The sequence below is a fragment of the Hemiscyllium ocellatum genome, chromosome 22 (assembly GCF_020745735.1).
Source record: "Hemiscyllium ocellatum isolate sHemOce1 chromosome 22, sHemOce1.pat.X.cur, whole genome shotgun sequence".
Lineage (NCBI taxonomy): Eukaryota > Metazoa > Chordata > Chondrichthyes > Orectolobiformes > Hemiscylliidae > Hemiscyllium > Hemiscyllium ocellatum.
The window spans coordinates 20378113-20394984 of record NC_083422.1 but is presented as its reverse complement, the minus strand read 5'-3'; the positions used below and the strand labels follow the sequence as shown (position 1 = coordinate 20394984).

Here is a 16872-nt window from a genome sequence, read left to right as displayed (position 1 = left end):
AGAGTACTGGGCTAATGATAAAATTCTTGGCAGTGTAGATGAACAGAGAGATCTCGGGGTCCAGGTGCATAAATCCCTGAAAGTTGTCACCCATGTTGATAGGGTTGTTAAGAAGGCATATGGTGTGTTGCTGTTTATTGGTAGGGGGATTGAGGTTAGGAGCCAAGAGGTCATGCTTCAGCTGTACATGACACTCGTAAGGCTGCACCTGGAATATTGCGTGCAGTTCTGGTCACCACATTATAAGAAGGATGTGGAAGCTTTGGAAAGAGTTCACAGGAGATTTACTAGCATGTTGCCTGGTATGGAAGGAATGTCTTACAAGGAAAGGCTGAGGGAACTGAGGCTGTTTTCATTGGAGAAAAGAAGATTGAGAGGTGACTTAATTGAGGCATATAAGATAATCAAAGGGTTAAATAGGATGGACAGTGAGAGCCTTTTTCCTCAGATGGTGAAAGCTAACATGAGGATACATAGCTTTAAATTGAGGGGTGATAAATTTAGAATAGATAACAGGGGTAGTTTCTTTACAGAGAGTAGTAGAGGCGTGGAATGGCCTGCCTAAAACGGTAGTAGGCTCACCGACATTAAGGGCATTTAAATGGGTATTGGATATACATATGGAGAATAAAAGAACGGTGTAGGTTAGATGGGCATCAGATTAATTTTGCAGGTTAGCACAACATCGAGGGCTAAAGGGCCTGTACTGCACTGTAACGTTCTATGTTAAAGGTTGCTTGTATATTTGTACTGCTAATTTAGTAAGTAACCAAGAACAAAAAAAATTGAAATTCCCAATCATTGACATCACCTTAAATAAAAGCAGAAAGTGCTGAAAAACTGAACAGTGCTGGCAGCATCTGTGGATAGAAAAAAGAATTAATGTTTTAATTCTGACATGACTCTTCTTCAGAACTGAAGGAGGGGAAGGGCTATAAAGAAGGTGCTGCTCCTCCAGCAGGTCTAGGATGGAAATTTAAGCATGAGAGCAAATTGGTGCATTAAAAAGACAAACAACTGAAAGGTTGAAGTCTTTTTTTTAAAACAGGCTGAGTGGAATTGTTCTGTAAAGTCATCAATCAATTTAATCTCACCAACCTGGAGCAACTTCATTATGAGTAGACTACATTGACAGAAGGACAAGTAAATCGCTGTTTTAGTTGGAAGATGTATTTGGAGCTTTGCACGCATGTTCCACCTGTGATTGTATGGGAAAGTGGTGAGATGGGTGAAGATTTGGTGGGAATGAACCAAGCTGCCAGGGAGGAAACAGTCCTTCTCGAATGTTTATAAGGGGAGGAGAAGATGTCTTTGGTTGTGGTATCCTGTTGGAGGTGACAGAAATTGGAGAGGACTATCCTTTGAATGCAGAGGCTATGGTGTGAAAAGAAGAAATAAGGGGAACCTTCTCATTGTTGCAGGAGGGAGGGAAAAGGGTAAATGTAGAAGTACAGAAAATGGGTCAGACATAACCAAAAGCCCTACCATTAACAGTTTTGGGGAATATTGGAACAGATGTAATGGAGATTTGAGAAGCTGGAAAAATGGAATGGAGTCCATGCAGGAAGCAAGGTGTAAGCAGATACAGTTAAGATAACTTTGAGTCAATAGCCAAGAAGATTGATAATGGCAGAGTGGGGGAGATTGTTAATTGGATTTTACTAAAGCTATTGACAAGGTTAGATTCCCTACAGTGTGGAAACTGGCCCTTCGACCCAACAAGTCCACACCAAACCTCCGAAGAGTAACCCACCGAGACTCATTTCAGTACATTTATCCCTGACTAATGCACCTAACACTATGGGCAATTTAGCATGGCCAATTCATCTAACCTGCACATCTTTTGGAATGTGGGAGGAAACTGAGCACCTGGAGGAAAGCCACACAAACATGGGGAGAATGTGTAAACTCCCTGGTGCTGTGAGGCAGCAGTGCTAATCACTAAGCAACCATGCCATCCCAAATGATAGACTCGTAAAGTTAGAACACATGGGATTCAGGGTGAACTTGCCAATTGGATACAAAATTGGCCCAATGGCAGGAGATAGAGAATGATGGTAGAGGATTGTTTTCCAGACTGGAGGCCTGTGACCAGCAGTATTCCACAGGGATCAGTGCTGGGTCCACTTTGTCATTTATATAAATGATTTAGATGAGAATGGGGTGAGAATTAGATGGGGTGAGGAAACTGTGGAAAAAGAACCACCTTAAACTCGAAACATTAACTGTTTCTGTTATCACAGACACTGCCAAATTTCCAGAGGTTTTCCATCACTTTGTTTTCAGTCAAACTCGAACTTCTGTAGTTCTTTGCTTTTATCAACATCGGCATCAGTTTTTCAAGTGTGACAGAAAAATGTTAATTTGTTGAGGCATTTTTTTCTCACCTGTATAATTACTTGTTGATTAAAATTTAAATTTAGCTTGGATACTGTCTGACAAAAAGACGAGATAAATCAAAATTAAAGAAATTTTTGGTCAATAAAAAATACATTTCACATGAAATCATAGAACGTCTTCCCATATTTGGGTCCAGAATTAGTTTGTATAGAATGTAGAGATTAGAGTGGTGCTGCAAAAGCACAGCATGTCAGGCAGCATCCGAGGAGCAGGAAAATCGATGTTTCGGGCAAAAGCCCTTCATCAGGAATAGATAGGGTGCCTGCAGAGTGGAGAGATAAATGAGAGGGGCTGGGGGTGGGAGAAAGTAACATTGAGTACAATAGGGGAATGGGGGTGGGGTTGGAGTGCTAGGTCAAAGACGAGGGTGGGGGAAGGTAGCAAAGACTATAATGGGTGAATGGGGGTGGGGATGAAGGCGATAGGTCAAACAAGAGGGTGGAGTGGATAGTGGAAAGGAAGATAGGCAGGTAGGAAGGTCATGAGGGTGGTGCTGAGCTGGAAGGTTGGAGCTGGGGTGAGCTGTTGAAATCCACATTTATCTCATGTGGTTGCAGGGTCCTAAGGCGGAATATGAGGCATTCCTCCTCCAGGCATCAGTGGTAACGGTTTGGTGGTGGAGGAGGAGGTCCAGGAGCTGCACGCCCTTTATGGAGTAGGAGGGGGAGTTGAAGTGTACAGCCACGGGCGGCAGGATTGGCAGGTGCGGGTGTCCCAGATTATATTCTCTGAAATGATCTGCAAGTGGGTGTCCTGTCTCCCCTTGTCCTGTAGAAGATGAGGACCGGGGGGTGGGTTCTGTCTGTGTTGCGTTGGGAAGGGTGGGGTTCAAGGCCCTGAGGCGGAGGAGTGCCTTTCCCACGTGATTGACGATGCCCTCCAGGGCATCTTCGCCACTTCATGCAACACTGCCCTTGAATCCCACCCCTCCCAATGCAACAAGGACAGAATCCTTCTGGTCCTCACCTTCCACCCCACCAACCTCCACATGCAGCTCATCATCCTCCGCTACTTCTGCCACCTACAAACGGACCCCACCAAAGATATATTTCCCTCCCCATCCCTATCAGCATTCAGGAGAGGCCATTCCCTCTGCAACTCCCTCATCAGTTCCACATCCCCCACCCCCACCAGCCTACACCCCACTCCTGCCACCTTTCCCTGCCACTGCAGGAAGTGCAAAACCTGCAGCCACACCACTCCCCTCACCTCCATCCAAGGCCCCAAGGGATCCTTCCACATTCATCAGAAATTTATCTGTACCTCTACCAATATCATCTGCTGCATCTGGTGTGGTATCCTCTACATTGGGGAAACAGGATGCCTTCTTGCGGGTCGTTTCAGTGAATATTTCTGGGATACTAGCTGCATGGCTGTACACTTCAACTCTCCCTCCCACTCCATCAAGGTCATGGGCCTCGTCCACTGCCAAACCATTGCACCCAACACCTGGAGGAGGAATGCCGCATACTCTGCCTTGGTACCCTGCAACCACAAGGGATAAATGTGGATTTCAACAGCTTCTTCGTTTCCCCTCCTCCCCATATTACCCCTGTCCCCAAGCCTCCATCTTGGTACTGCCCTCCGGATCCATCTATCACTCACCGCTCTGACTTATCATCCTCTCCCTCACCTTCATCCACCTATCACTTTCCCAGCTACCTTCCCCCCATCCCCACCCCCCTCCCATTTACCTCTCAGCCCTGACCCACAAGCCTCATTCCTGATGAAGGGCTTATGCCCAAAACGTTGATTCCCCTGTTCCTCAGATGCTGCCTAACCTGCTGTGCTTTTTCAGCACTACACTCTCATTCCATGAAGGCACTGTGGATATCCCAGGAAGGTCAGCTGCTCTGGAGCTGCCTGAACCTGGATGAACTTGAATTAAGTAGCTTCACTTCAAAGGGCTTGTTTTGAATAGGAACTTGAATTATGAATTAAAACAAAGGGTTTAAGCAATGCATTTTTAATTGGAAATTGTTATGCACAGTCTAATTCATTTCAAATACTTGAACTGTTCAATTCCCGACTCAGGCGACTGACTGTGTGGAGTTTGCACGTTCTCCCCGTGTCTGCGTGGGTTTCCTCCGGGTGCTCCGGTTTCCTCCCACAGTCACAAAGATGTGCGGGTCAGGTGAATTGGCCAAGCTAAATTGCCCGTAGTGTTAGGTAAGGGGTAAATGTAGGGGTATGGGTGGGATGCGGGTCGGTGTGGACTTGTTGGGCCGAAGGGCCTGTTTCTACACTGTAAGTCTAATCTAAACAACTTCAAACCAAAGGTATAGCCTGAATGTATCAATGTTAGGAGGCAATTTCAATGATTATTCTTCCAGTTTATAACAAAATATTGGGTAACAATTGAAGCAATAGATTTAAAGAAACCTCATATGAATGTTACATCATCAAACTTGTCCTCCCCAGTTTACCATTATTGTTTATCACCAAATAATGAGAAACAATAAAAAATAGGATATGTGCCAGTGATAAGCTTTCCATAAAATGCCACAGTACCCTATGTCCGAGAATTAATCATCTTCAGCTGCTTCATCAATGACAATTCCTGTCTCATAAGGAGAGAGTGGGGAGGTTCACAGATGATTGCATAATGTTCACTTATAATGGCTCAGATACTGAACCAATCAACATCCAAATGCATGTTTCATGGGTGTCAGCCCTCAGCTCAAGACTTGGATCACTAGATCCTGAAGGGCTTATGCCCGAAACATCGAATTTCCTGTTCCTTGGATGCTGCCTGACCTGCTGTGCTTTTCCAGCAACACATTTTCAGCTCTGATCTCCAGCATCTGCAGACCTCACTTTTTCCCCTAATATATAAACAATGTTGGATGAAAATGAGACTTGAGACACTATTACATACCTCAAACTTGAAAGATGGTAGGACTTCTGTCATTCTCAGTGCTAATTCACATGAAACATTTGGCTCAATATGATACCTGAAAATGTGTTGCTGGTTAAAGCACAGCAGGTTAGGCAGCATCCAAGGAACAGGAAATTCGACGTTTCGGGCCATGATGAAGGGCTCTGGCCTGAAACGTCGAATTTCCTGTTCCTTGGATGCTGCCTAACCTGCTGTGCTTTAACCAGCAACACATTTTCAGCTCTGATCTCCAGCATCTGCAGACCTCACTTTTTACTCAACATAATACCATTTAGTTCAGGCCAAGGATTAAATTTACAGTATCTTAATGACAGAACTATGTTAGATGTCAAGAGATGTTTCCTTTCCCAGATAATAACAGACCACTAGAAAAGACTGTATCAGGCAAAAGCCCTTCATCAGGAATGCCCAAAATGTTGATTCTCCTCCTCCTCAGATGCTGCCTGAAATGCTATGCTTTTCCAGCACCACACTCTCGACTCTGATCTCCAGCATCTGCAGTCCTCACTTTCGCCCACTAGAAAAGGCTGCCTGTTAGCATGATGATTGCCAATTCACAGAATTCTTTCAAACAAGAGCCGGACATGTTTATGTCTGGGGTGGAGATACAAAAGGTATGTACATTATGAGAGCCAGAGGAGTCCTTTGCACGGATTGTGATTGCCAAGGTGATTTTTGAGGAATTTCTGAAATCGTAAACATACACATACTTTGACCAAGTGACAGCCACATATATTTGGTTCATGAATAGAAAATTTTCCTAACCAGCCAAGCCTGCAAAATAAAGTAAATCTGGAGAGAATGTCAGCAACTTGCTTCAAGAAGTTTGGAGCACTAGCTTCATGAGTCTGTAAATTCCAACTGATGTCATCAGGTGTGCCTTAATCAGTGTGAAATCTGATCTTGGACCAGTCCAAGTGTTATGGCTATTCATCACTTTCATGGTGATAGTTTACAATGCAAGGACAGTTCAGGTTACTTTTCGGCTGGTTCTCTCATCTGCTCAATTATGTTGATATTAAGCTAAAAGAAAAACTAAGTTCACTGTACAAGCATACCAAACAGGTACAGAAGAAGACCATTCCAATCTGTCAGCTTGCTCCACCATTCAATAGATGGCAGTTGATCTAATGGTATTTCAAATTCCAAAGAATCTATCTTCCCATCTTAAAAATATTCAATGACCCCTCCCTCCACCACCTTCTAAGGCAGAGTTCCAAAGTCGCACAACTCTCCATTAGAAGCATGTCTTTAAAAATTGTAGACTGCATGGAAGAAGAACTGTTTTTAAAAACAAGGATCTACAGGATGGCTGCGTAATTCACAGCATGGAATTTGATACCTATCGTGACATCTGTGTTTTTTTGTGGCCCTGAGTTCTGTAAGGGTGCAGATGTTCAAGAGCCAAGGAGCTGTTTATAAATGAGTCTTGATTGGCTCTCAGCTAACTGAGCAGGTTAGAATTGAAATAATAAGACACAGTCACACAGAAAGAAAAAGACAGAGGTGAGTGTGTCATTATACTCCTCAGCAGAACTTGTTTTCCACAGGAAGAAATCTCAGTTTAAACTTGAAAAAAAAGTTACCTTTTCTGTGGCAATTGCTGTGAGCTATGACTTTTAAATTAATAAATCAGAGACATTTTCTTCACGACCCAGTCAGTTTGTACTTCTTACAAACTGGGTGGGGTGAAGGTGGGGTGGTTGGGGTGAGGGTTGGGGCGGGGAGGTGCAATGGGAATAGGTGAGGACAGGTAGCGGGTACGTCCTGGCTGGTCAATGGGAGGACTGAATCACATTGGTGACAGGGAGAAGAGGGAGGGGGCGTGACTGGGAAGGGAGGTTGTTTGAAACTGGAGAACTCGATATTGAGTCCTCCAGGCTACTTCACCATCTTTCCCCGGCACACCCCCTTCATCTGCAGCTCGCCCTACACCCACCTCCAGTCCTGAAGAAGGGTCACACTCGAAACGTCGACTTCTCCACCTCTTGATGCTGCCTGTCTTGTGTTCATGATTTGGAGATGCCGGTGTTGGACTGGGGTGTACAAAGTTAAAAATCACACAACACCAGGTTATAGTCCAACAGGTTTAATTGGAAGCACACTAGCTTTGAGAGCGATGTTCCTTCACCTGCACGGTGGCACAGTGGTTAGCACTGCTGCCTCATAGCGCCTGAGACCTGGGTTCAGTTCCCGACTCAGGCGACCGACTGTGTGGAGTTTGCACGTTCTCCCTGTGTCTGCGTGGGTTTCCTCCGGGTGCTCCAGTTTCCTCCCACAGTCACAAAGATGTGCAGGTCAGGTGAATTGGCCATGCTAAATTGCCCGTAGTGTTAGGTAAGGGGTAAATGTGGGGGTATGGGTGGGTTGCGCTTCGGCGGGTCGGTGTGGACTTGTTGGGCTGAAGGGCCTGTTTCCACACTGTAAGTAATCTAATCTAATCTGATGAAGGACAATCATCTGATGAAGGAGCGTTGCTCCGAAAGCTAGTGCTTCCAATTAAACCTGTTGGACTATAACCTGGTGTTGTGTGATTTTTAACTTTGTCTTGTGTTCCTCCAGTTTCCGGCTTGTCTACAGTAATTGTTGGAAAGCAATGTACAAAATCATTTCGATAGCACCGATTTTTTTTAGAAAGGTAATTACTTCAAAGTTGACAGTTTCACTGGGATTATAATCCTTAAAATTCTCTAAAATGAACTGTTTCATTTGTCAGACCAAGCTGACAACTTCTCAGTCGCTCTGCCACGTTTAGAGAGCAATGTCTAAGTGGCCTAGCACCTTAAACATCCCCAAGTAGTGGCGCTGGTAATTCCACACACACTGAATGAGCAGGAAGATAAATCATTGTACAACTACAGCGCAAAAACCAGATGGATTACCAAGAAAACGCTGGTTTTACCAGTTTAGACTATGTAAACAGTCCCTCTGTGATTCCGGAAATTTAGCGATTCCTCTTACAAAATAGAGGAGCACTTCATTTAGACGCAGATGGCTGATCGGCGACCCGTAAAGGATGGAAATACTCAAAGACCAAAAGAAATTAACCAGTAGTCATAGACTGAGTGAAATACACAGAGTAAAATACCGTACTCCCAAAGGAATGCGAGACCGCAAAGCCGTCCTAACTTGAAGCCGTGGTAAAAGTAAACCCGAAATGCATCTAACGGTCCAGCTGCTGCTGGTCCGCTCGAGCGACACATGGACAAATGGCACATTACTCGCGCGCCCCATTGTGGTCGCGCGAGCAGCACGCGATCACCCGACCGCCTGCAGCTGACTGAACCGTTAGAAATGAGGATGACAACTCAATGCCCAGCTAGCAACTTTGAATGGCAGAGGCAATTTCTGATAAGTTTTTCAGTAGATACACAAAACCGAAAAACGAACTCATTTGAATGAATGCACTAATCCTCCGGATGTGAATCACCAGATGCCACGCACCCTGTATCCTGATTTGTTATTAAGTAAATATATAAAACTAGTGCAAAATAATGTTCACATACGAACTACCACACTAATTCTCCAGATGTGAATCACGAAATATCCTGTCCTCCCTTACCAATACTCTCAATATTCTAATTGGATAAAGATAAATAATATCTTTAGTTTGCGGGCTTTTCCCCGACTTTTTTTGATAATGTAAGTGAATTTGGCTTAATGTGGTCAGAAAGGCATCTGCAAATATTTGTTTAATTGGTCAAGTATAATATAAATGATTAGGTTAGTACTGTGTAAATTATTAATGACAATTCGCGGAGTCTACTCAATGCTGAGCACTGAAAGGGCAATTATTTCCTGATTGTACACTGCTGTGCCACCACATTTGTACAGTTTATTATGCTGGTGTGATAGGACATATCCAAGGATGTTAATACTGAGGAATTGACTATAAAGTATGATTCTGCCGATATGTCCATTGCCAGACTGCCACATCTCTCCCGAATTTGGCTCAACCCACAAAGGGGATTTTGCAGGGTGAACAAACGAGGTATGATAGATTAATTCACATCGCTTAGCTTTAAGTTTTATGATGTCAGCTTTTATTTATCTTTGCTTGCGCCATGGAAACAGTGGCCCCCACCCCTCCCCTTCTCAGTGAGGTTCGGATTCCTCCTACAAAATAGACAAGTATCTCATTTAGACACTATGGCAACCTTTAAAAGACGTGAGTCTACAATGCCTGAGCTGACAGCTGAGTACAAGAGTACCTTCGTGGCCACTTCAGAGAACAATTAAGAGTCAACCAACCACCTCAGTTTTGGTCTGGAGTCCCATGTGTGCCATAATCGTTAAGGACAAATTTTCTTCCCTAAAATACCATAAAAACAATCGTCTTTTAAAGACAGTTGTTGTTTTCTCTTTTATAAACGTCATCTATAAAATTCCATGCAAGGACTGCCACAAACACTACGTAGGACAAACAGGAAGAAAGTTAGCCACCAGGATACATGAACACCAGCTAGCCACAAAAAGACACGACCCACTCTCCCTCATAGCCCTACACACGGATGAAAAAAAACACCATTTCGACTGGGACAACATATCTATCCTGGGACAGGCTAAGCAAAGACATGCCAGAGAATTCCTAGAGGCCTGGCACTCCAACCACAATGCCATAAACAAGCACATAGATCTAGATGCCATCTATCAACCCCTCAGAAAATGAACAGGAAATTATATCACCACAAACCCCAGGAACCCCATCCAGGAGAAAGATATAAATAGAAAGCAGGAAACAACAGCTTCGCTTCACTTGGAGGTCACCACTGATGATGTTACCAAGTCAGGTAATGAAAAGTCTTGATATCAAACCTACAGCTCAGCAAGCAAACCTACACCCTTTCTCTTTTAGTTTTGTGGCATCAGTATTGTTGTAACACTATTCTGACTGTCCATATGTTCTTGGCTGATAGCCTCTTAGCTCTGGGGCTCAGAATATCCTAGCAGAGCCATTCCATCCACAATAGTTTGGGGGACCATCATGTCAAGAGTCAGCATAGAGTCATAGAGATGTACAGCATGGATACAGACCCTTCAGTCCAACCCGTCCGTGCCAACAAGAAATCAAACAGGTTTCTATATTCTTTGTATGTAGACATCAATACAAAATCTGAGATAGCCAAGCACCGCAAGCTTATCGATCACTTCAAACCCTAAATTTGTCGGGGGCAGCTTTCTCCACCCGGTTCCCGGTAGATCCTTGCATACCGCAGCATCACATACTTCCTTGTTACAATTAACCTTAATTTTGCAGTTTTGGCTCTGTTTAAAGAGCTCTCTCATCCTTCCAAATCTGATTTTCATTGGGCTCCCTTTAAACAGGTGAGTTTGTAACGAATTACAACAGGTTGTAAATCACAGGAAACCCAGAAATTAGGTGTAAATACAATGGTTGAGTTAAAGCAAAAAAATCGACAAGTTACAAATACTGTCATTTACTTTAAAACAAAGTCTATTAATTTTTATTTCAAAAATATACTTTATTCATAAAATAATTTGATGGTCAGTACAGTTGGTCATACCATACATACGTAAACATTTGCATACAAAGATCAGGATTTATCATTTGTATATACAGGTCTGTATGCTTATCAATCGTATGTCGATATATTTAACTGAGGCATCAACAGACCCCAAATGACTGCGTGAGCCCCCTGTTCTTCTTAGGCAGGCAAATGTTACAGTGGTCTTTCCCCACCGCGCCTTGGCAGCAGCTGCCCCAAGCTTCAGCGCGTCCCTCAACACGTAGTCCTGGACCTTGGAATGTGCCAGGATAAAAAATGAGGTCTGCAGATGCTGGAGATGACAGTTGAACATGTGTTGCTGGTTAAAGCACAGCAGGTCAGGCAGCATCCAAGGAATAGGAAATTCGACGTTTCGGGCATAAGCCCGATTCCTGATGAAGGGCTTATGCCCGAAACGTCGAATTTCCTATTCCTTGGATGCTGCCTGACCTGCTGTGCTTTAACCAGCAACACATGTTCAACTTGGAATGTGCCAGTCTGCAACACTCAGTCAGGGTCAATTCCTTCAGCTGGAAGATCAACAGGTTTCCGACTGCCCAGAGATACGTTTGAATGAATTAGGGTTCACCGTCTCCTGAGGAAGTTCTATACAATGTAACTTATTCCACTGTCAGAAGATATTTTAAGTTCCACTTTGTTTTATGAGTTGTTAATGTTTTGAACCCTGTTCATCCACGATTACGGGAGGGATGTACCTGAACAAATTTTCATGCGGAAATGTGCATTTTATCCAAGGTTAATTACAATGCATGGCCATGGAACGACAAAAAACAATGCTCTTATTCTTCAACTCATTGCGCTTGCGCGAATTACGTAAGGATTCATGTTATAGCGTCATATCGCACATGCGTATTTTAATATTCTGGAAATTTCTATGGCTGGGTGTTGGTTATAGGTGTAGATGAGGAGCAGTAGTTGTATATTACTTCAAACTTTATATTAAAAAAGCTTGGGTAGGTTTCATCTCATTTTTTCGCTAATTAAAATACAAATTGATATAAAGAGTCAACTATATTGAACTTTGGAGGTTAAGCGCAGTCACAGATGATTTTTGTGTGAAAGGATCGAGGCCTGGTCTTTGGTGCCTGTTGACTGAACAAAATCGAAGTTAAAACATTTAACAGCGCGATTTTTCTATTTGCTGCAGTGACTTTCAACGGCTCCTTTAAGTCATGGTGAAGAAGAATACGGTTCCTGATGGGTAAGTATGATCAGACTGACTTTAGACGGATTTAGTTACAGGACTACATACTAGGTGAGTCCATACATAAAATGTCGCCCAACGGGTAAGTAGAAAGATTGCCGCCATGTTAAGCGGCGCTTAAGCACAATTGGTAAGTAAACAATGCCTTCAAAATTGTAAGTATCACGCTTGCGAGGTTCACGTTTTTTTGGAGGATGAATCGTACAAGGTGGTATATTTCATGAGTGCATTGTGCAGAATGGACGGTACACCTCATCTTTCTTAAAATCATTTTCCTTGCATCTCTTTTGTGAGGATAGAGCATTTACATCGGAATTCCTTTTGATCACGAGATACGAATTTCGGAAAGTACTAAATCCTGGACCTTGATTTTTCTTGAATAAGTAAGATTAATACTAATAGCTAAGTTAAAATATCCGCAAACGATGAAATCTGACTTTGCGTAATTTGTGTAGAATGATCGAAGAAAGCAATGCTACCTAAAAGGGTAGCCATTAAAATGCATCTTGTTTGAGATGAATGACTTAAGTGAGGCCGTAGCTTTGTTATTAGTTTTTTTTAATATTAATCTAGTTAAAATAGAATCAGACTAATGGGTTGAAGAGTTAACATTTCAGAGCTTAAGATAGAAAAAGTATATTATAAATAGTTGCCAGTTTTTAGATGTCCTCTATCACAGTTAAGTGCATCAGATATTGAAAATGGTAGTAATGCAAATCCAAATTTGCTATTGGTTGTTGCAAATAGGTTTCTGTTACTGAGTTTATGCCCAGGTGTACTATTAATGCGATAGCCTAGAGTCTTTAGTCAATGGCAGTTCTACATTAGTGTAAAAAAGTTGTAAAATTTGTTCATAGTATTTCAGGGTATTGTAACCTTTGGCAAATACTTCAGGAATTGATTGCAAAACTGTAATCTGAAATTGGAACATTATTATGCTAATGCAATGTAACAGTAATTAATGTTTACACCAAAATTCAACACTGAAGTCTAGCTTACAATATTTTTAAAATTTGCTTTCTTGTAATTTGTAGATGACACCCAAAATTGATGGTGTAGTGAACAGTGAAGGTTTTCTCAGACTACATCATTGATCAGATGGATCGTGAGTGGCAAATGGAGTTTAATTTAGATAAGTGTGAGATTTTACATTTTGGTAAGGCAAATAAGGGCAGGGCGTATACACTTAATGGTAGGATCCTGTGAAGTGTTGCTGAACAAAGAGATGCAGGTTTGTAGTTCCTTAGGTCGACTGAATAGTGAAAAAGATGTTTGGTGTGCTTGATTTTATTGCACAGTGCATTGAGTATAGGGCCAAAAACACTGTAGATGCTGGAATCCAAAGTAGACTACAGACAGCTGAAAGAACACAGCAAGCCAGGCAGCATCAGGAGCTGGTGAAGCTAACGTTTTGGTTATTAACCCTTTTTTTGGGACCTTTTGATTATAGGAGTTGGGATATCATGTTGCAACTGTACAGGACAGTGGTTAAACCACTTTTGGAATACTGTATTCATTTCTGACAACCCTGCTATAGGAAGGATGTTGTGAAACTTGAAAGGGTTCAGAAAAGATTTGCAAGAGTATTGGGAGGGTTTGAGCAATGGGGAAGGCTGAATAGGCTGTGGCTATTTTCCCTGGAGCACCAGAGGCTGAGGTGTCCCCTTTTTAGAAGCTTAAAATCATGAAGGCTTAGGTAGGGTAGCAAAGCCCAAAACTAAAGGGCATAGATTTAAGGTGAAAGGGGAAAGATTTATAAGGGGCATTGTTTTCATGCAGAGAATGGTGGTGTGTGGAATGAACTGCCAAAGGAAGTAGTGAAGGCTGGTCCAGTTGCAACATTAAGAACCTGGATGTGTACACAGGGTACGGGCCAAATGCTGGCAAATGGCTCTAGATTAATTTAGAATATCTGGTCAAAATAGATGAGCTGGATTGAAGAATCTGTTTCTGTGCTGTCCAACTCTAGTTTACCATATATGGCTTAACAATAATGTGCTCTAGTTAACGTTTTGTGGACAAATGTGCAGAGTTCATACTGTTAACTTCAAAAGGGAAAGTAACTACCAGGCCAATGTATGCAGGCTAACAAAAGTTTATATACTACAAGAAAAACACAAAAACAGAATTAATGCTAATTAGAACTTGTCAATTGACACTCACTGAAAAGGCTTTCAGTGATGGATTAGTTTTGATTATTTCAGTAGCTCTTTAAGATTCTTTTGCACAGAGAAGAAAATGCTATGATTTTGTTCCATGGAATTGCTTTCTGTAATGTAACTCTTCTTGCAGAGTTCAAAATAAATGAACTAATGTGAATTGCTAATGAATAAAAGTTACAGCTTGCTTATTTTCTATTCCACATCAGTTATTTTCTTTAGAAAAAATGTCATGAAACTAATGACAATTGAACTTATGGACAAACCATAAAAATAGCTTTTATATTCCTATCTCATGTGGAAATCTTGAAATTGCTGCCAGTATTAATCTGATCTACACCAAAAAGTTGCCTCATTTGTACAATTTGGAAACTTGTAGTGCCTCAACAGAAGATAACCAGAAATTCACTCTGAAGTCTTTCCAGTTTGTAATTTTAATTCTAGAAAATGACTGTCTACCAGACCGATGAAAAGAATTGTATTCAGTATTTTATTCTTGTCTTTTCAATATTGCTGCTTTCACGAACTTTAAACTTGGCGAAACATATCGGGTATCTAAGACTGCTCTTTTATTAAAAAAACACTTTGCATAAGACTGAAGCACATCTTCACTTTCCTGAACAGATGTTATGTTCTGTCTACTGGTGAACCAAATTGGTAGCCACTGAAGAAATTGATTCAGGGTGTGCTGTACACACAACATTTCAGTTTGAGCTATTAACTTGCAAAACTATCATCTCAAGTGGACGTTCCTCATGCAAGATGTGGATTAAGGTCCAAGGAGAAGTATGTAATTGAAGGGCTTTAGCTTCTAAATTATAAAGCTGCCATAAAATTTACATTAATGCAAGTTTCTTAAAAATAGAATGCAATGAAATATCCAAGTTACCATTAATTAGACTAATATAAATGAGTCTTCAATATTACCTGTGCCTGTTGTAAAGCAGTGGCAGTTAGATTTTTTCCAAGATCTTGGCCTTCTGAATAAAATGCCACAGCTTGTTCAATCCTTAGGATTAATGGGTTGCCATGAGTGGTTGAAGACTCTGGATCTGTACTTGCAAGAGGTTTGGAAGGTTGGGGTGGGGGTGACTGCGCATGTGATCTCACTGAAGCGCTCAGTGCTGAGAGGTCTGAATAGAGTGAACATGGAGAAGTTTCCATTTTCTAAATTTACTTTTTTTTAAAAAAAGTATGACCTGAGGTCACAACCTCCAAATGAAGGAATGCCACTTTAGAACTGAACTGAGGAGAAATTTCTTCAGTCGGGGATGGTGAATTTGTGGACCTCATTGTTGCAGCATGCTGTGGGGGCCGAGTATGTATGTAAGACAGACAGGTAGATAGGTTTCTGATTTAGTAAAGGGATCAAGGGTTATGGGGGAGGGCAAGAGAATAGATCTCTGAACTCCTATCAGTCAGAATTGAATGGGAGAACAGACTCTGAGCCAAATGCTGTAATTCTACTCCAATTCTTATGATTTGAGATTTTATTGGTGCACTGTTGTTCACATGCTGTTAGAACAGACTGGTCAGATACAGATTCACTCAACACACGGCAATTGCACAGTCTTGGATCTTTGAATTTTACAAAAACAAAAAGCCCTGAAGTCTGATTAGTAACCAAAACAGCTGTTTCAAAATGTAGACTTGGATGAGATTAGATTACTTAGTGTGGAAACAGGCCCTTCGACCCAACAAGTCCACACCGACTCGCCAAAGCACAACCCACCCAGACCCATTCCCCTACATTTACCCCTTCACCTAACACTACGGGCAATTTAGCATGGCCAGTTCACCTAACCTGCACATTTTCGGATTGTGGGAGGAAACCGGAGCATCCGGAGGAAACCCATGCAGACACGAGGAGAACATGCAAACTCCACACAGTTGCCTCAGGCGGGAATTGAACCCGGGTTTCTGGCGTTGTGAGGCAGCAGTGCTAACTACTACTACCAAGCAAAGCAGTGTTAATTTTCATATGGTACACTGGTTCTGTCCTGGTAAGACAATATAGTTGCTCATGTACATTAACAGTTTTGGAGATTTGTTGGCATATACTCAAAACACATACATGCCAACCAGGTTTCCTGAACTGGAATACAGTAGTCCCATTTGCATGGGTTTGTCCCATATATCTCTGAACTTGCCTATCTGCGTACTTGTATGATATAATACCTGTTTTCTATTAGGTTTCGTTATTCTGAGATTGAACAATTAGTGGTTGCTTTTGTTGTCCATGTCCAATTTTGCATCTTCTAATGCAAGTTGTGCAAAAGTGGTAAGATGACTACAGTGTATAACAAGGTGATACCTGACACTGATCCAGTAGCCACCTAATAGCCCAGTTTGTGCCTGTCTTAAGTATGAAATTCTACCTGATACCCAATGTGACTGCACATGAAATAATTCAGCCCCTACAATTATAGCAGAAATGAATGCTGCCCTGTTAATTGTTGGATAGTGTATAACATTAGTTGAGTTTTAACGTCAGGAAAGTGCTGAAATTGCACCTTGTGTCCAGAGGGATACAGTCATCTTTGCACACACAAATATTTATTATTAAATACTGTATTAGATCTCCCATGACTGTCTAGTTCTGTCCTTTACAAAACAATAGTAATTTGACACTGGAGGATATAATTCATGTCATGGCATCAATATTTTTGGCATTGTAAATGA

General features: G+C 41.9%; 2 protein-coding genes across 2 annotated transcripts in view; one reads left to right on the top strand and one right to left on the bottom strand.

Annotated features, from left to right (window-relative positions):
- LOC132826136 (protein CC2D2B-like) overlaps window positions 1-8460 on the bottom strand; it is a 247723-nt gene extending 239263 nt beyond the window's left edge. The window contains exon 1 of the mRNA XM_060841783.1: window positions 8388-8460. The gene's annotated coding sequence lies outside the window, so the exon portion shown is untranslated. The remainder of the gene's footprint in view (window positions 1-8387) is intronic.
- Window positions 8461-11691: 3231 nt separating this feature from the next.
- LOC132826453 (RNA/RNP complex-1-interacting phosphatase-like) overlaps window positions 11692-16872 on the top strand; it is a 52598-nt gene continuing 47417 nt past the window's right edge. The window contains exons 1-2 of the mRNA XM_060842386.1: window positions 11692-11780; window positions 11975-12028. Coding sequence (XP_060698369.1) covers window positions 12000-12028 — 29 coding nt within the window. The 5' untranslated portion in view covers window positions 11692-11780; window positions 11975-11999. The remainder of the gene's footprint in view (window positions 11781-11974; window positions 12029-16872) is intronic.